The sequence below is a fragment of the Procambarus clarkii genome, chromosome 12 (assembly GCF_040958095.1).
Source record: "Procambarus clarkii isolate CNS0578487 chromosome 12, FALCON_Pclarkii_2.0, whole genome shotgun sequence".
Taxonomy (NCBI): Eukaryota; Metazoa; Arthropoda; class Malacostraca; order Decapoda; family Cambaridae; genus Procambarus; species Procambarus clarkii.
The window spans coordinates 8,719,174-8,739,063 of record NC_091161.1 but is presented as its reverse complement, the minus strand read 5'-3'; the positions used below and the strand labels follow the sequence as shown (position 1 = coordinate 8,739,063).

Genomic DNA, 19,890 nt, shown 5'->3' with positions numbered 1-19,890 from the left:
CTCCGTTTTTGTCTTCACCGATGGGTCTAAGTCTGCGGACGGTGTTGGCTACTGTGTTGGTACTGTGTGCGAGAGAGATACCAAATAATATACACCTGGAAAATACTGGAGGGTCAGGTCCCAAATCTACACAGTAAAATAACAACGTACTGGAGTGAACGATATGGAAGAAAATGCAAGATTGAACCTGTGAAGAGCAGAGGTGTCATAGGCACAATCAGAGAGCACTGTATAAACATCAGGGGTCCGCGGTTGTTCAACGTCCTCCCAGCGAGCATAAGAAATATTGCCGGAACAACCGTGGACATCTTCAAGAGAAAACTGGACGGTTTTCTAAGAGAAGTTCCGGATCAGCCGGGCTGTGGTGGGTACGTGGCCCTGCGGGCCGCTCCAAGCAACAGCCTGGTGGACCAAACTCTCACAAGTCGAGCCTGGCCTCGGGCCGGGCTTGGGGAGTAGAAGAACTCCCAGAACCCCATCAACCAGGTATCAACCAGGTGTTGTTTTTCCTGATCGCACTTATATGTGTCGCTTACCTCCGGAGACTAGCATCTTTACAGCGGAGCTTTATGCTATTCTCTATGCTCTTTGTCTTCCGCTTTCTCGTTGTCAGTCTTCCTTTGTAGTTGTTGTTGACTCTCATAGTGCCCTCATGGCTCTCGAGTCCTTTAATCCGGTTCATCCAGTAGTTGTCGAGATCCAGCATTGGCTGTTTCTTGTTCACAGTAAATTTAAGTCGGTTGAGTTTTGTTGGGTTCCCAGCCATATTGGTGTGTCTTTAAATGAGCGTGCGGATGCTGCCGCCATGGAAGCTGTCCGCTCTTGTCCCATCTCTAGTAAAGGTATTCCATATTCCAACTTTTACCCGGTTATCCATTCCTCCGTCCTTACCCATTGGCAGGCTTCTTGGTCATCTGTTACTGTTAACAAACTACGTACTCTTAAATGTTGTCTCCTCGTGGCCGTCCTCCTACCACCGTAACCGGCGATGGGAAACAGCTCTGGCGAGGTTGCGTATTGGCCATACTCGCTTAACCCATGGTCACTTGATGGAGCACCGCCCTGCTCCTTATTGTCCTAATTGCATTGTCCCTCTTACGGTCGTGCATGTCCTTGAATGTCCTGACTTCCAGGACGAGCGTGTCTTGCTTTCCGACCGCCCCTCGTGGTCGCCTGTCCCTCAATAGAATTCTTGTTGACTCGGATACTTTTGATATCGTTTGCCATATGCGTTTTTGTACTCGTATTGGCATTCTTGGTGATATTTAGCGCCCTCTGATTATTCCGCACATTTGATGGTGCTACATAACCTTCCCAGTTTGGTGCCTTCTTTTGGTAATTACTTACTTACTTACTTTTTCATTCCTGCTCTCATTTAGACTTTTTGCCTCAACGAGGTTCAGTTTTAGCTTCTCTTTCTTCCTTTGAAAGATCTCGTCTTAACGACCATACTTTCTTTTCCTCATCACTTTGTAATTTTCTAGCATTCCTTAGTACTTCTTCCATCTGTTTGGCACCATTTAGGGTGATCCTCAAAGGTAGATCTTTCCCTTTTACGTACTTTCCAATCCTCCTGTAGTCGCAGACATTCTCTATGGTAGCAAGACCTGCCACGAGGCCAACAATTTTATCTACTACTTTTTCTTCTTCTACAGCTCTTTCTGACTTAGATGTTATCTCCTCTTCTTTGCAACCAAAAGTTATCAGGGACTTACTTCGATCAACTGTGTTTTGCACCAACTTCGGATTAGATGATTAGAAGGGGATTAGATAGGGAGCCGGTCGACCGAGCGGACAGCACGCTGGACTTGTGATCCTGTGGTCCTGGGTTCGATCCCAGGCGCCGGCGAGAAACATTGGGCAGAGTTTCTTTCACCCTATGCCCCTGTTACCTAGCAGTAAAATAGGTACCTGGGTGTTAGTCAGCTGTCACGGGCTGCTTTCTGTGGGTGGAAGCCTGGTCGAGGACCGGGCCGCGGGGACACTAAAAAAGCCCCGAAATCATCTCAAGATAACCTCAAGATAGATGCCAGTTCCTTTCTCACTTCCAGCCTAATGATTATTTTATCCTGGTTGCTGCAGTGTTTGGCTTCCTTTACTGCTTCTTCTATTCTTTCCTTCTTTCCTTGGCTATTTGTGCATAGTTGCATATCTTTCTTTAACTGTCCTATTCCCTGTGTAACTTCCTCCATCTGTACTGACAAAAGCTGTTTTTCCTGTTGAATTTCCTTACCTAACCTATCATTGGCATTTATTTTTAAATTTCCTTTAACGTCTTCCAAAGCTATTTTTTTTTTTTCCTCTTCCATGGCTTTGCATTTTGTTTCCAATTGAGTCTTGTCCTTGCATAAGTCTTTCACTAACCCCTCAAGACCTAAAACTTTGTTACTCAGGTGCTCAGTACTTTCTTTCACTTTGCTGATACAGAGCACCACTTGGGGACGAGACCCATCAGTTATTGTGTAAGTTCGTAAACGAGAAATGGCGCAAAATGGTGAGAGAATTTTTGTTTAAATTTAACACAAAATTCTAAGGGAAAAAATTGACAGATTCATAGCATAAATGCAACAAATGAAATAAAGTTCATTGTGTAATTGCGTTCACTCACCCCCACCCTTCCCTCCCTTACTGCATCTCCCCCTCATTGCCTCTACCCCTCACTGCCTCTCCCCCCTCACTGCCTCTTCCCCCCTCTCACTGCCTCTCCCCCCCTCTCACTGCCTCTCCCCCCCTCTCACTGCCTCTCCCCCCCTCTCACTGCCTCTCCCCCCCTCTCACTGCCTCTCCCCCCCTCTCACTGCCTCTCCCCCCCTCTCACTGCCTCTCCCCCCCTCTCACTGCCTCTCCCCCCCTCTCACTGCCTCTCCCCCCCTCTCACTGCCTCTCCCCCCTCTCACTGCCTCTCCCCCCCTCTCACTGCCTCTCCCCCCTCTCACTGCCTCTCCCCCCCCTCACTGCCTCTCCTCCCCTCACTGCCTCTCCCCCCTCACTGCCTCTCCCCCCCTCACTGCCTCTCCCCCCCCTCACTGCCTCTCCCCCCTCACTGCCTCTCCCCCCCCCTCACTGCCTCTCCCCCCCCTCACTGCCTCTCCCCCCCCCTCACTGCCTCTCCCCCCCCTCACTGCCTCTCCCCCCTTTCACTGCCTCTCCCCCCCCTCACTGCCTCTCCCCCCTCACTGCCTCTCCCCCCCTCACTGCCTCTCCCCCCCCTCACTGCCTCTCTCCCCCCCCTCACTGCCTCTCCCCCCCCCTCACTGCCTCTCCCCCCCCTCACTGCCTCTCCCCCCCTCACTGCCTCTCCCCCCCCCCTCACTGCCTCCCCCCCCCTCACTGCCTCTCCCCCCCTCACTGCCTCTCCCCCCCTCACTGCCTCTCCCCCCCTCACTGCCTCTCCCCCCCTCACTGCCTCTCCCCCCCTCACTGCCTCTCCCCCTCACTGCCTCGACCCCCCCTCACTGCCTCGACCCCCCTCACTGCCTCTCCCCCCCCCTCACTGCCTCTCCCCCCCCCTCACTGCCTCTCCCCCCCCCCACTGCCTCTCCCCCCCCCCTCACTGCCTCTCCCCCCCCCCCTCACTGCCTCTCCCCCCCCTCACTGCCTCTCCCCCCCCTCACTGCCTCTCCCCCCCTCACTGCCTCTCCCCCCTCACTGCCTCCCCCCCCTCACTGCCTCCCCCCCTCACTGCCTCTCCCCCCCTCACTGCCTCTCCTCCCTCACTGCCTCTCCTCCCTCACTGCCTCTCCCCCCTCACTGCCTCTCCCCCCTCACTGCCTCTCCCCCCTCACTGCCTCTCCCCCTCACTGCCTCTCCCCCCTCACTGCCTCTCCCCCCCTCACTGCCTCTCCCCCCCTCACTGCCTCTCCCCCCTCACTGCCTCTCCCCCCTCACTGCCTCTCCCCCCCTCACTGCATCTCCCCCCTCACTGCATCTCCCCCCTCACTGCCTCTCCCCCCCTCACTGCCTCTCCCCCCCTCACTGCATCTCCCCCCCTCACTGCATCTCCCCCCTCACTGCATCTCCCCCCTCACTGCATCTCCCCCCTCACTGCCTCTCCCCTCTCACTGCCTCTCCCCCCCTCACTGCCTCTCCTCCCCCCACTGCCTCTCCTCCCCCCACTGCCTCTCCCCCCCACTGCCTCTCCCCCCCCACTGCCTCTCCCCCCCTCACTGCCTCTCCCCCCCTCACTGCCTCTCCTCCCTCACTGCCTCTCCCCCCTCACTGCCTCTCCCCCCTCACTGCCTCTCCCCCCTCACTGCCTCTCCCCCCTCACTGCCTCTCCCCCCTCACTGCCTCTCCCCCCTCACTGCATCTCCCCCCTCACTGCATCTTCCCCCTCACTGCATCTCCCCCCTCACTGCCTCTCCCCCCTCACTGCCTCTCCCCCTCACTGCCTCTTCCCCCCTCACTGCCTTTTCCCCCCCTCACTGCCTCTCTCCCCCTCACTACCTCTCCCCCCTCACTGCCTCTTCCCCCTCACTGCCTCTCCCCCCCTCACTGCCTCTCCCCCCTCATTGCCTCTAACCCCTCACTGCCTCTCCCCCCTCACTGCCTCTCCCCCCTCACTGCCTCTCCCCCCTCACTGCATCTCCCCCCTCACTGCATCTCCCCCCTCACTGCATCTCCCCCCTCACTGCATCTCCCCCCTCACTGCATCTTCCCCCTCACTGCATCTCCCCCCTCACTGCCTCTCCCCCCTCACTGCCTCTCCCCCTCACTGCCTCTTCCCCCCTCACTGCCTCTTCTCCCCCTCACTGCCTTTTCCCCCCCTCACTGCCTCTCTCCCCCTCACTACCTCTCCCCCCTCACTGCCTCTTCCCCCTCACTGCCTCTCCCCCCCTCACTGCCTCTCCCCCCTCACTGCCTCTCCCCCCCCTCACTGCCTCTCCTTCTCACTGCCTCTCCCCCTCAATGCCTCCCATCCCTCCCTCACTGCCTCTCCCCCCTCACTGCCTCTCCCCCCTCACTGCCTCTCCCCCCTCACTGCCTCTCCCCCCTCACTGCCTCTCCCCCCTTCACTGCTTCTGCCTCTCCCCCTCAATGCCTCCCATCCCTCACTGCATCTCCCCCTCACTGCCTCTCCCCCCTCACTGCCTCTCCCCTCTCACTGCCTCTCCCCCCCTCACTGCCTCTCCCCCCCTCACTGCCTCTCCTCCCCTCACTGCCTCTTTCCCCCCTCACTGTCTCTTCCCCTCACTACCTCTGCCTCTCCCCCTCAATGCCTCCCATCCCTCCCTCACTGCCTTCCTCATAAAATGAGAACAGCAGGCTATGGAGGAGGGGGAGCTACTAACGGAGTCGGGAAATACTAACGGATTCGGGAACTACTAATGAAGTCGAGAACTACTAACGGGGTGAAGGCTGTGTAGAGGCGGACATGTCTGTCAGCGCCTGCTCACAGATGCCTACTGTGCATAATTCATAAATAAAACTATATTTGTTTAATTATTAAATAGGAAATCATATAACATGTTAATGATTAATCCTTAACATGCTAGGGGTATAATATCCTTTGTTCCCCACAGGTGCATGTAATTTTGAAAAAAAAAAATATTTTTTCTTCCTAACCTGTTAATTTGTGTTCACTGATCACTGGAAAAATAATAAAAAAATAGTAAGTGGCATATATTGCCTGCTATAGGGTGGGGAAGTTGGCAAAAAACAGGCGCTGACTCTGTGTGCGTCCTAGGCGGTCTGTTGATCGTCAGCTGTCAGGCCGCAGTTGCCAAAAAGAGATAATTACCTAATTATTTCAATGTCTCTGATTTTTCATAGTTTTTTTGCTGTAATATTATTCAATAGTGTGTAGTTTGATATATAATAAAATGAGTGAATCATCGCTGTACTCAAAAATATGGTGTGCATATTGTTGATTCAATTATGTTCATCAATCAGTGAACAAATACTTTGTCGGTTATTACACTATATACACAGGTTATATATAAGTATCTGCATGTTTTGTTCACTATAACGAACCACTAAATAGCTATTATGAGTCAAAAAGTAACGAGGAGTGACCGCCGTGTACCAGCCAGCCACTCACGCACTCCCTCAAGTCATCTGACTCACCCACATTCTCCTCCCACAATATTGTTTTTGCTTTTATTCACTATATACAGACGTTATATATAAGTATCTACATTCGTGTTCACCATAACGAACCACTAAGTTGGCATGCTGAGTGGCAGTGCCAGTGGCAGCCCGCCACTGGTTGCTACTTCCTCCCTCCCTCAAGTCACCTGACTCACCCATATTCTCCTCCCACAATACTGTTTTTGTTTTTATTCACCATATACAGACGCTATATATAAGTATCTACATTCGTGTTCACCATAACGAGCCACTAAGTTGGTATGCTGAGTGGCAGTGGCAGTGACTGGCTGCCACTGGCTGCCACTCCCTCCCTCACCTCACCTCACCTGACTTGCCACCATTCTCCACCCACCATACTGTTTTTGCTTTTATATACAGATGTTATATATAAGTATTTACATGTTTTGTTCACCATAACTGTACATCTAAGCTTGTATGGTGAGTAAAGGCACAAAGACGTAGGACCTCACACAGTCAGCTGATGGCTGCCGCCCTCAAGGCCAGACGCACTAATATTTCTCCTCCAACAATACTGTTTGTGGTGTTATTACGCTATATACACACATTATATATAAATATGTACCTGTTTTATTCACCATACTTGTACAAGTAAACTGGTATGGTGCCCAAAGACCATCGTGGTAACCAGTAAACAACACCGTCGTCTGCACGGTGGCGTCGTGCAGACGACGCCACTGCTCTCACCAAAATGGCGGCTCCCAACCTTCTCCTCTTGCTGTTTATACCCTCTATACACACGTTATATATAAGTATCTACATTTGTGTTTACCATAGCGAACCACTAAGCTGGTATGGTGAGTACAGTCAATAAAAGGTGGCCACACACAGTCAGAAGACATCGCCACCACCCTCTCTCCCACAGCATTACTCCTCTCTCCATGGCGCACAGCGCTAAATATCACCACAATCCTGCTATTATCAGAACCCTGGTCAGTTTTATCACAGTCAGGGGTCTTCTGTAATAATATCATCACTACATAATAGCCTGAACAAGTATATTAAGGCATTTTTAGGTGATGCTGTGGTCACAAGCTGAACAGCAGTGCTGTTAGCTCATGCTGTGTGCGTCAGGCTTGGTAGCTCACTCAATACTGAGGCCCCTAACATCCTGGAGTTTGGCCCACTATTTTTTTTTAAATGGCGTCTGTTTACAAGAGCCCTGATGAAGGTGTGGTGAACCCCGTGTATCCGCGGGTCGTTTAAATCTTGCGTAGTACTCCAACACGTCATATGACGTGATGCGCACTTTAAGGGTTAATAATGTATATTAATATGAAAATTAACATTTTGGCATAAATATTTTACAACTAAGATTAAAATTTGTAATACAATATGGGTGATAAGTTTGGCAAACATCGCCTGGTCAGCAAATCCTTCCTTACTGCCTCCCTCACCACTCCACCAACAGAGAGGGGGGAGAATTAGTGAGAGAGGAGAAATACTGGGAGCGGGGGAGAATTAGTGAGAAAGGGAGGGAGGGGAAGGTAGGGAGAGATGCTAGGAGGAAAGTAGTGAGGGAGAATGGGAGAATTAGGGAGGGAGGGAAAAGCAGGCAGTCAGGCAGCCAGGCTGCCAGCCTGCCAGCCTGCCTGCCTGTCTGCTAGCCTGCCTGTCTGCCTGACAGCCAGCCAGCCAGCCAGCCAGCCTCTCTGCCTGCCTTTCCCTCCCTCCCTAATTCTCCCATCCCCCCCTCACTACTTCCTTCCTTCCTTCCTTCCTTCCTTCCTTCCTTCCTTCCTTCCTTCCTTCCTTCCTTCCTTCCTTCCTTCCTTCCTTCCTTCCTTCCTTCCTTCCTTCCTTCCTTCCTTCCTTCCTTCCTTCCTTCCTTCCTTCCTTCCTTCCTTCCTTCCTTCCTTCCTTTCTCACTAATTCTCCCCCTCTCTCTCATACTGCCTTCCATCTAAGCTCCCCCATCCACCCACCAGTCAGCAATCACTGACGCAATGCGTGCATTTGGAGCACATCTGTGCACATCATGGTGCACAGATGTTTCTTGGTTGTGCAGATATGTAAAACAAAATCACAGAATGAACTCTCCAGCCTCGTGACAGATCAAAATAATAGGCCGTGAATCTGTGAAATCACAGGGTAGAAGGCACTCTAGAGTAGTGGCACCCAACACGGTCTGTAGGCAAACTGGATCATCTCCCACCCATCACTACGGGCCGGCGCAAAGCTTGGCGAACCGCTTCCTACCCGAACCTGGTTCGTGTAGCATGACTCTCCAACCCCAATCGGGAAACTGGAAGTTTCGGATAATTAAAGTTCGGAAACCAAGTGGTGCACTGTAGTTCACTATAATATCTAATTTTGCCAATTTGTTGTGTAGGCTGCTTATATCAATGTTTTCTTCATTAAAACCCCCAAAATCTATTTCTGTTTTGTTTTCCTTCTTGCCGGTGGCCATCTTGAATGTTGTTGTCTGCTCTGTGAACACTAGGGCAACTTTTTCTCAAACAATTTTTCACTTCACTTTGCACATTTGTGTTATCTCACCTGTTTTTCCAAGGCACAACAACTATGTTCCTTGGGACACCACTCGCTATCATCAACCTGTACTATAATACTTAGTAATTGTGAAATATCTTGGAGCTCCTCTGATGCAGGTGTTGACCCTAGGGGTGTCACCTTTTGAATGTCCTTAAATGAGTGTGCAGATGCTGCTGCTAAGGACGCTATCAGCCCTTGTCCCAATCTCCTATAAAGGTATTCCTTATTCCGACTTTTACCCAGTTATTCATTCCTCCATCCATGCTCATTGGCAGGGTCGTTGGTCTTCTGGTACTGGTAATAAACTGCGTGCTCTTAAGGGTAGCGTGGCCCCATAGCCTTCCTCCTACCGCCGTAATCGGTGGTGGGAAACGCCTCTGGTGAGGTTACGTATTGGCCATACACGTTTAACTCGTGGGCACTTAATGGAGTATCGTCCTGCTCTTTATTGTCCAAACTGCATTGTCCCTCATACGGTCATACATATCCATGTTGAATGTCCTGACTTCCAGGATGTACGTGTGTCGTGTGTGTGGGTGGGGAGAGGGGGGTGCTGAGAAAGGGGGGTGCACACACAACCAGTGTGTGTGCACACACACACACTGGTTGTGTGGTGTGTGCTTGCGAGGTGCCCACCTCATTGTGTGAGGTTGACCTCCATTTATATCCGAGTAACATGATTTGTAATCGTTAATCTGGTGAGTGAGATTTTTCCTTGTTACTGTATTATCCCTTTTCATGGGTTTAAATAATTGTAATGCAGGCACTTTGAATGTATCTTGAGTCCTGCCAATGCAAAAAATATGGTGCTGGTCCCATGTGATCATTCTTATGTTTGAAGTGATTATAAATGCATATTGGTTCTACATCCCTGGTTTAAAGTACATAGCTATACTGTAAATAAGAAAATAAGGATGAATTTCATGAGTTTGTACTCTAGAGTTCAGCTTGTCAGTTGTGCCCTTACATATGAAGCTGAGGATATTTTTCTCTGTCATCATAGTGAAATAAAATCAATCTTCTTATCATTCTAGACATGAGCAGTATGCTTCATTAATATGAAATTTTTGCAAGACTCTTCTATTATTGTTACTTTGCCTTACATTACCTTTATTCTCTCAATTCTTTCTTTTCAGGCACCCTGCAGGGGAGCACAGATGCTTTGGTCTAACATTTTGGGCCCATGGTTCTTCCAGGAAGCTCCTGATGAACCTGAGGAGCGCGTAGTTGACAAAAAACAACGGAAGATGGAGCGTAGAATGAAGTACCGCTAGTAGTTGGGGTTGTATTGTGTGTCCAATGTTTGGCATACCACATGGTCAGGGTATATGCCAGCATTGGGCAGTTCTCGTATATCCTCAGATGGTTCAGTTTCAGTTGTGAATAAGAGGATTTTTACAATTTTCTAGTTTTATTCATTTCCTTTAAATTAATGAAGAACATTGAACAGTACTTAGTCCTCCCTTGTACTATTTACATGCCAAAAATTCTAATGTGCTCATCCTTAGCAAGAATATGCGAGTGCAATTGTAATATATTCCAGTGATTTAGTGTTTCCATTGGTAACCTCCATTTTGATGTGAGTTTTTTTTTGCTGAATTTGTAGTGTAAACAAGAGTGGTGTGCCAATAAGGTTCTTAATGCTGATGTTGTTTCAACAGCATATTGTATTACTGTATAACTTTTTTTTTTTTAAGCAAAGGAAAAGTCATAATGAAGAAAATTTTAGTCAATCTTTCAGGCGTTTCTTTTAGTCCAGTGGTTAAATCTACAGCAAACTGAACGTCTAGTGAAGATTCGGAGTAAGCTAGGCCCATGTCTCCAGGCCTGGAATTTGAAGGTAAGTAAATGCCATGAATATAGGCAGAAAGCTTGAATTTGTAGTCAAACAATAATGCTAATCATATCATCATGCTGTTGTAGTAATAATTTAGTAATGTGAACAAAGGTAGATCTATAATGTATGACTTGTATATTATTGTATCTTAGGCCAATTGATTTGATAAGGTTGTGTAAGTAAATGCACTAACAGCTCACTTTGTGCTCAAGAAGTATCCCAGCAATTCCCCTTACAGTTCATTCCAGGCTCCTTAATGAAAAGCATTGCTTCTTAAGGAATATTAATATAGTTTCAATTATGCTTTGTGTGAAAATAACTAGCAATATTAACATGTTGTTTTGTATGATAATCATCTTTGGCTTTACATGTGTGTGTGTTATGAGCTTTGAGTTCATTTTCAACTGTCTAGACAACTCAATGTACAGAATTCTTCATTAAATATCTTTGTATTATTTAACCTTCAATCTATAAATTGATGGTTAATTGAAATAGTTAAAGAAGACAATTATATACAGCTCTGTGCTTTAAGTGTTCTTATAATAAATAGTAAATGATGATATATGGTGAGTAGGTATTGTATTTGCAGTAGTTCATATATATATATATATATATATATATATATATATATATATATATATATATATATATATATATATATATATATATATATATATATATATATATATATATATATATATAATATATATATATATAATATATATATATATATGTCGTACCTAGTAGCCAGAATGCACTTCTCAGCCTACTATGCAAGGCCTGATTTGCCTAATAAGCCAAATTTTCCTGAATCTGAATGAATATATTTTCTCTAATTTTTTTCTTATGAAATGATAAAGCTACCCATTTCGTTATGTATGAGGTCAATTTTTTTTTATTGGAGTTAAAATTAACGTAGATATATGACCGAACCTAACCAACCCTACCTAACCTAACCTAACCTATCTTTATATGTTAGGTTAGGTTAGGCAGCCGAAAAAGTTAGGTTAGGTTAGGTAGATTAGGTAGTCGAAAAACAATTAATTCATGAAAACTTGGCTTATTAGGCAAATCGGGCCTTGCATAGTAGGCTGAGAAGTGCATTCTGACTACTAGGTATGACATATATATATATATATAAAATAATTGATTGGTTTCAAATCTTTCCTATTGGACTTCTTTTTACTATGTACCTCTTGTATTATTTTTCTAGATGCCTTTTTAATTAAGTTCATTATTGAGGCTAAGCCCTCGAGGTACCATGAAGGAGAAATATAGTGTGATAATACTCTTAGAGTTGTTAAAATATAAGAGTGTCATTTCCCAGCCATGCTATTTAATTTATATACAAGGATTCCGTTAGAAGCTCGTAACTAGACGTCAAGAGATATGCCCTAGATTAGGAATTAGCACATTTTCTGGTTACTTGATTAAGGCTTTGATAGTACTAGATACATGACTTAACATTATGAGCTGGTTAGGAATATAGTTTTCCTAGAAATTGCTCTCGTCACAAGCTGTAACATAGAAAGGTGCTTAATTATCAACACAGTGGAGGTGTAGTAAGATTACTGTGTATCATGTAATAAATAAAATGTGAACAATACTGTATGAGCTCGATTATCCGGACTATATGGGAAGGCAACCCGTTCTCGCAAATTCGTAAAGTCAATATTGACTTATTAATTACGTGCATAGGTGATATACTAAACATAATAGATACCCTTAAAAAGATTCATAGAAAACACCGACCTTACCTAACGTTGTTAGTATCTTAAGATGAGTATCTTATTGCTTCGTAATTACAATTATTACTTAACCTATACCTATTATAGGTTAGGTAATAATTGTAATTACGAAGCAATAAGATGCTTATCTTAAGATACTAATAAGGTTAGGTAAGGTCGGTGTTTTCTATGAATCTTTTTAAGGGTATCTATTATGTTAAGTATGTCACCTATGCACATATTTAATAAGTCAATATTGACTTATTCAATTTGCGAGAACGGGTTGGGGATGGACCCCCATCCAGATAAGCCAAACATCCGTATAAGCAGAATTCTTATCAAGGTAGTCCAAAAATTACCATATTTACAATTTTTTGTACTCCAAGCAACATAATTTGAACTTCAAAACACACTATAAATCAAAAATATAATTTAAACTAGAAACTAAAGCTTAACCTGTTTCAGTTTGTGTTTTTGTTTGATAATGTAGATCTTCAAATGTGTAATTCTTGAAAAGTTACCTGACCTAATCTCCAGTTATCTGGATTTTGGTCTGAATATGGAGAAGTTTTGCCAGAAAATTATCCGGACTTGATGTAAACTTTATGCCCCTCTGCCGTATCTGGGCACATTACGAAGTTTTGCCAAAAAATTATCTGGATGCGCTTTTGGCCGGATAACCCAAATATCCGGTTTAGCGGAATCCAGATAAGCAAGCTCATACAGTAGTTAGAGTTTTATATAAAAAAAGACATTGAGAATGCCATAGCCTTTGCATCAAGCATTATTTCTGAACAATTGCTTTGGCTGGATAATATTGTAAAATAATAAATATATTTTTTTATTGGAAGTAATGTTGAGCAAATATTCAAACTTCAAAAAAGTATGCTGTCTTGGAGTAGCAATCAAACTCATAATTTTTTGTTTAAATCCTGTCTTGTGTTAATATTCCAGTCATTACATAATTGATGTAAACTTTCTCCTCAGAAATAGCATTGAATCTATAAACATTAAATGGAAAACTTATAATCATTCTTGTTGTTTAGGAAAATATATGCAATCTTTGTTATTAGATTTTGTAGACAATCCCTGTAAGGAGTATATCTTAAGATTGTCATTTTGTTTCATTTTTTGCTTTGTTTCTGGATGATATGTTAAGACTGCTTCACGACATTGACTGGAAGCAAGCTACAGTCTTGTTTGGTCAGGTGAGGCTTTCATAATACAACTGAGTAGTGTAGTTATCTTGTGGTTGTTTTTTGGAACCAATTTACTTCTTGATTGGGGTTTGCTTATCTCTTTGTATTGGCAACAAACTCTACAGAACTACCTATAATTTAGACATACTCATTATATCGGGATGATATTCAATGAATATCATACATTTTCACCATTTTGTTATCTCGAGAACAATTCATTATAAACACTTGGGTATTTGTATACTTGTAGATTTAATTGTCACGTGCAACATATATTTGTCATCGCAATATGTATTGGGGTTTACTTTTGAACCTTTGTTAAAAAGAACAAAAGTTGCTAATTTGTTTACTGTATTCCCTCTAAACACCCTCTAGTGTTTAGTGTATTTTCATCCGTGTAGCCATCTTTTGGGATATCATAGAATTAATTATATACATATGTCATTTATACAACATTAGGTTTAATTTCTATTATAAATATCTCGACAATGCTTTTATTAAATTGTTTTGGATTTTACACCATAATTCATTGGGGTCATATAATGGGTTGTATATATTTACAGTGGAACATCGAAGTATGAATTTAATCTATTACAAGAAATTCATTGTACCCCGAATATTTGCACACCGAATCAAATTTCCCCCATAAAATAGAATGCAAATTTAATTCATTCATTCCACACACACACACACACACACAAATATGAACTTAAATATTTGTTTTCACGGATGTTTTCTTCTATAGTCATCCTCACAACTACAGTATTTTCTTTGCTTAAACTTTACCACATACTTTCTTGGAATCCATGGTATGTTGTATAACAAGAACTTTTATGTTAAGCAACAAAAAATGCACCAAAACAAATACATTTTTCACATAGAATTCAATACACAGTGAATGAATTCACAGAGAATTCCATACAGAAAATGATTTGACAGAAAATTCAAGCACGGTTATCACTTGGCAGTACACAAGCGTAAACTGATCTTACCGACTCATACAGTATAAGTATAAAAAGAGTGTCATACTCTGGAGCGAACGTCGTACACCAGGGCATATTTTCGGTCAAAATTGTCATCATACACCAAAAAATGCGTACTCTGGGGCAATCGTACACCGAAAAATTCATACTCCAGAGCAATCATACACCAAGGTTCCACTGTATCTACTTTTAGAGTATATATACTCTATGTATGTCTATTTATGTAGAGTGACGGTCTCGCTTCATGCAGGTCAGCGTTCAATTCCCGACAGTCCAAGTGGTTGGGCACCATTCCTACCCCCCTCCCCCCCCCGTCCCATCCCTGATCCTTATCCTGACCCCTTTCCAGTGCTATATCGTTGTAATGGCTTGGCACTTTGTCCCAGTAATTCTCTTCTCTCTTGTGACTTGCTTGCTCTACTTCTTGGGTTTCTGAATGCTACCTTGCCCATGTTTTACACTAATGATTACTTATGTTTGATCATAAAATTAAGCTAAATGCTAAGATTAAAGATGGTTTTAGATGTGATTACCATATTAATGATAGTAGATTATGATTATAGTTAATTATAATACTAACAGTAGCTCATTAATTAAAGATAATTATTGAAAACTCATGTGTTAAAGCACTGGACCCCCTGGCCCAAATCCTACCATCAATATTTCTCTTGTATATATAATTTTATATTAAGGATAATTTTCATGCAGATATTATAGATAATGATTAAAAATGTTTATGAATAATAAATATTATAGATATTTGAAAGATTATAATTATTTGTGTTGTAATGCATAACAGTACTGTACATTTAATTATAATCTATCGAAGGAAGCAAAGGAAGAGCCGAGAGATGAATGAAGGGAAGAAAAGAAGACTGTTGAAACGAGTGAGAGAAATGGAAGGGGAGTGTTTGATTGTATTTAAAGGAAAAAATTTATAGCTTTCAATCAAGGATGTTTATCATAAAACTGTTTGGTTTGTGGGATACACTGCATAAGGAGACTGGGAATAACTCTATCGATGACCATAATGCGAACGGGCCATATAGGCACAAGTTATACTTTATTTGTTCATGGTACTGTACTTATGTTTAAAACGCCAATATTTGATGCAGATGAAGTGTCACAATAACATGGATGAAAAATGTTGACCAAACCACACACTAAAAATTGAAGAGACGATGATGTTTCGGTCCGTCCTGGACCATTATCAAGTTGTCCAGGACGGACCGAAACATCTTCGTCCCTTCAATTTCTAGCGTGTGGTTTAGTCAACAATATTTGATATAAACACACTCTAAACCTGTGATATTTTTTTATTGCATATTGTGTTATCTTGAGTTATCTTGAGATGATTTCGGGGCTTTAGTGTCCCCGCAGCCCGGTCCTCGACCAGGCCTCCACCCCCAGGAAGCAGCCCGTGACAGCTGACTAACTCCCAGGTACCTATTTACTGCTAGGTAACAGGGGCATTCAGGGTGAAAGAAACTTTGCCCATTTGTTTCTGCCTCGTGCGGGAATCGAACCCGCGCCACAGAATTACGAGTCCTGCGCGCTATCCACCAGGCTACGAGGCCTCTTTTATCTTGTGTACCAGCTGTGATAATTTCCCATGTGCTGAATATATAGCAATGTTTTAGAATGCTACATGACATTTACAGACTCTTAAATTTTAAAAACTGGTTTTACACACTTAAATTTTATAACATGTCGACGTACTAACGAACAACATACGCATTATTAAATGTATGTAACCATTTAAATATCTACTTTAAGGTGATATGTTTTTCATGTGTTTTGTATTGGCAAAGTATTATACTATATTTCATAAAAAAATTTATTCCACGTCAATGGGATTCACATTTGCCTTGTGAATATGAAGTCTTCTCTTTCATGCAAACAAAAATGTTTGTCATTTTGACATTGTATACATTTGTAGCTAATTTAGTTGATCATAAATATTTGCAAAAGGAGGATGTTTAGATATGGCATAAATTTTTTACTTGGATAAGGTATAATACAGTAGTCAGTGGATGTTCATTAATTGGCAGGGACTCTTAAGTTGACACATACACAACCAGACAATGGAATATAAGAAAATTCACTTCCGCAAACAGAGTGGCAGATGGTTGGAACAAGTTAGGTGAGAAGGTGGTGGAGGCCAAAACCATCAGTAATTTCAACGCTTTATATGTTAAAGAGTGCTAGGAAGATGGGACACCGTGAGCATAGCTCTCATCCTGTAACTACTCCTGGGTAATTACACACTCTCATTCATAATTCCCTTTTTAAATTAAAACATAATTCCCCAGCATAGCAGAGGAAACCGCCTCTTCCTACTCACTGTCGTACATCATCCTGCATACCGCCTATATATAACCAGTATGAAGGTCAACCCAGACGTTTGTCTGGAAAGCACCCCAGTCACCTGCGACCCAGCCCCCAGAGCCCCAGATTTGTCGGCTCATGGTTACCTACCTACCTTGAGGCTAGGTACCTACCTAGCCTCAAGGTAGGTAGGTACCTGTGGGTAAAGAGCAATTTCGTTGTCAGCTTATAGTTCCAAGCCTCGGTGACAAAGGATGTGATGTCACCAGCAGGGCTACAAGGACCCCATACCTCATTCACCAGAGTACTGTAGTTTCCTCTGCTGCTCAGAGGTTTTCACATTTATTTATTTATTTATTTATTTATTTATTTATTTATATATATACAAGAAGGTACATTGGGTTTGTGAGAATACATTGGATAGTACAGTATTTACATTCTTGTAAAGCCACTAGTACGCACAGCATTTCGGGCAGGTCCTTAATCTAGCAGATAATTTTAAGTAGGTAATTTCAATCAGAATTGATAAATGATAAAGATACATTACAAGAGAAAAATGAGATGAGAGAGATAAGTAGGTATATTAAAGCATATTGTTATATTAAAGCTCTGATTGATTACATTGACAGCTTGATTAGTAATTTAAACAAAGTTAATAGACACCATACAGCAGATTGACAGCACATATAAGACAGCAATGATCACAATGGTAAAGATGTTCAGATTGGGTACATAAAGATTGGGAGACTGGGTAGCAAAAGATACAGATAAACAAGATTTATAAACACCATACAACAGATTGGCAGCACATATAAGAAAACAGCAATGATCTCAATGGTAAAGATGTTCAAATTGGGAACATAAAGGTTGGGAGATTGGGTAGCAATTGATAAAGTGCAATTTTAAGGCAAAAAGTGAAAAACTATGAAGATGAAATTAGGTACTTTTTAGTAATGATTTTGAATGATGTAAAAGTTGGACAGCTTTTCAATTCAGTAGGGAGTGAGTTCCATAAACTGGGTCCCTTTATTTGCATAGTGTTTACACAGATTAAGTTTAACTCTGGGGATATCAAAGAGATATTTATTTCTGGTGTGGTGATAATGGGTCCTATTACATCTGTCCAAGAAGAGTTTCAGACAAGGATTTGCATTTAAGAACAGGGTTTTGTAAATGTAGTTGACACAAGAGAATTTGTGGAGTGAGATTATATTTAGCATGTTTAGGGAGTTAAACAAGGGGGCTGTGTGTTGTCTGAAAGCAGAATTTGATATTATTCTGATAGCAGATTTTTGCTGGGTGATGATGGGCTTGAGGTGGTTTGCAGTGGTTGAACCCCATGCACAGATACCATAGTTGAGATAGGGATAGATTAGTGCATAATATAGAGAGATGAGAGCAGAGTTAGGAACATAATATCTGATTTTGGAGAGTATACCAACTGTTTTAGAGACTTTCTTAGTTATGTGTTGTATGTGGGTACTGAAGTTGAGTCTCTTGTCTAGGAATATGCCAAGAAACTTTCCATCGTTTTTATTGCTAATGTTTACATTGTCAATCTGAAGTTGAATTGCATTTGTAGATTTGCTTCCGAATAGGATGTAGTAGGTCTTTTCTATGTTAAGTGTTAGTTTGTTGGTTGACATCCATAAGTGGACTTTTTTTAGTTCATTATTAACAACACCATTTAGTGTATGTGGGTTGGGGTTGGAGTAGATGAGGGGAGTATCATCACATTATGACCTTCACGCGACGTTGGCCTACAGCTCCCTCATGTGCAGGTGGAAGTTTGTGTAAATATTTCAGTATCGCCTTTATTTTTGTGTTGAAGTAAGTTTATTTATGTTGTTATTATTTCTCTTGTGTGTGCTAGCCAAGTGTGTTTTATCAGGGATTTTGGTTATTTTTCATGTGCTAATTGTTCAATTTAATTTTAGAGTAAATTGTGTTAATTTTTTTGTCTGATTATTTTTTCAATCCTCTGTAATTTTCACACTGCAAGGGCCAAAGCAGCAGTACTTTTTTTTTTTTTTTAACGCAAGGTGCGAGCCACATTACATCTTCCCAGTATATCCACACCAAGTTGTCCGACTTAGTTGAATCGACTTGAGAATGGTCCAGGACGGACCGAAACGTCGTCGTCCCTTCAATTTCTAGTGTGTGGTCTGGTCAACTATCCACACTACTGCATCATGTCACAACACACACTTGTGGGTGCACTATAGGAGTGTCAAGATGCAGGAGTCACACTGCAGCAGGCTCCAGGAATATCCAATTGCCTAAGTATTGGGAACAGGTTGAGGGCTATAAGTGGTGTCCCGGGTTATATAAAGATACAGCGACACCTCAGCTTAAGACTGCCCCTACCTTTGAATTTTTTGAGTTACAACCCTAATTTCCTCAAAGAAAATGTGATTCAACTTAAGACCTTTGCCTCAACTAGCTATTTTGTTGTTACACGTATGTGTCAACCGAGCACGTGGTTCCTGGTGGCATGGGCGACCCTGCCTCAGTTTACCAGAGCCGCCTGCTTAGTATCACGCTTGTAGATAATTTCATTGCTTTTGTGCTTTTTTTTACCATAAAAGTAATTATTATATTCATGCCATGGGTCCCAAGAAAGTCAGTGGTAAGGTTCAACCTAAGAAAATAGTTGAGTAGAGGCAGTAGAGGATGTCCCTTCCTCATTAAGAAAATGTGTGAAGTATGAGAAAAACTGCAAAGTTTTGTTGAAAAAACTCGCCTAGATTAAGCTCTAGCAGGCCGTTGCATTGACCTTTTGAATGACAATGTGATGTCTCACTACAGACATGTGTCAAAATATAGGGAAAAACAAGTGTCTTTAAAAAGATTCTTAGTAAGACAAGCAAGCAGTGAGCCACAACCAGGTCCTAGTGGTATGCCTGCAAAATGTAGAGAGAGAATACTCCAGAAAAGTCATCACTGCCTGATGTTATAATGGAAGGGGACTCCTTCTTCCAAACACTAACACTTCTCCTCCTCCCCACCGCCTCACCATCTTTCATACACCAACAAGAGTCCTCAATAAAGGTAAGATATACATACTGTATTGTAGCTAGCACAAAAAGAGAGGTATTTGGAGTAAAATGTATTTTTAAGTTAAATATTTCTGGGGGTGTGGAATGGATTAATTCAATTTACATTATTTCTTATGTGAAAATTCGTTTTGTGTTAGGAATTTTTTAGTTATGACC

At 42.8% G+C, this 19,890-nt stretch overlaps 1 protein-coding gene and 1 long non-coding RNA gene across 4 annotated transcripts in view; both read left to right on the top strand.

Annotated features, from left to right (window-relative positions):
• The window catches only part of LOC123772837 (transmembrane protein 208), a 57,761-nt gene extending 47,759 nt beyond the window's left edge, over positions 1–10,002 (top strand). For all 3 annotated transcript variants that reach the window (XM_069323218.1, XM_069323219.1, XM_069323220.1), the window contains exon 5: positions 9,738–10,002. In XM_069323218.1, coding sequence (XP_069179319.1) covers positions 9,738–9,875 — 138 coding nt within the window. In that variant the 3' untranslated portion in view covers positions 9,876–10,002. The remainder of the gene's footprint in view (positions 1–9,737) is intronic.
• A 6,677-nt stretch (positions 10,003–16,679) lies between these two features.
• Positions 16,680–18,633, top strand: LOC138363857 (uncharacterized). Its single transcript, XR_011228171.1, has 2 exons — positions 16,680–16,816; positions 16,860–18,633. It is a non-coding gene; the product is annotated as an uncharacterized lncRNA (long non-coding RNA).
• The last annotated feature ends 1,257 nt before the right edge of the window (positions 18,634–19,890 follow it).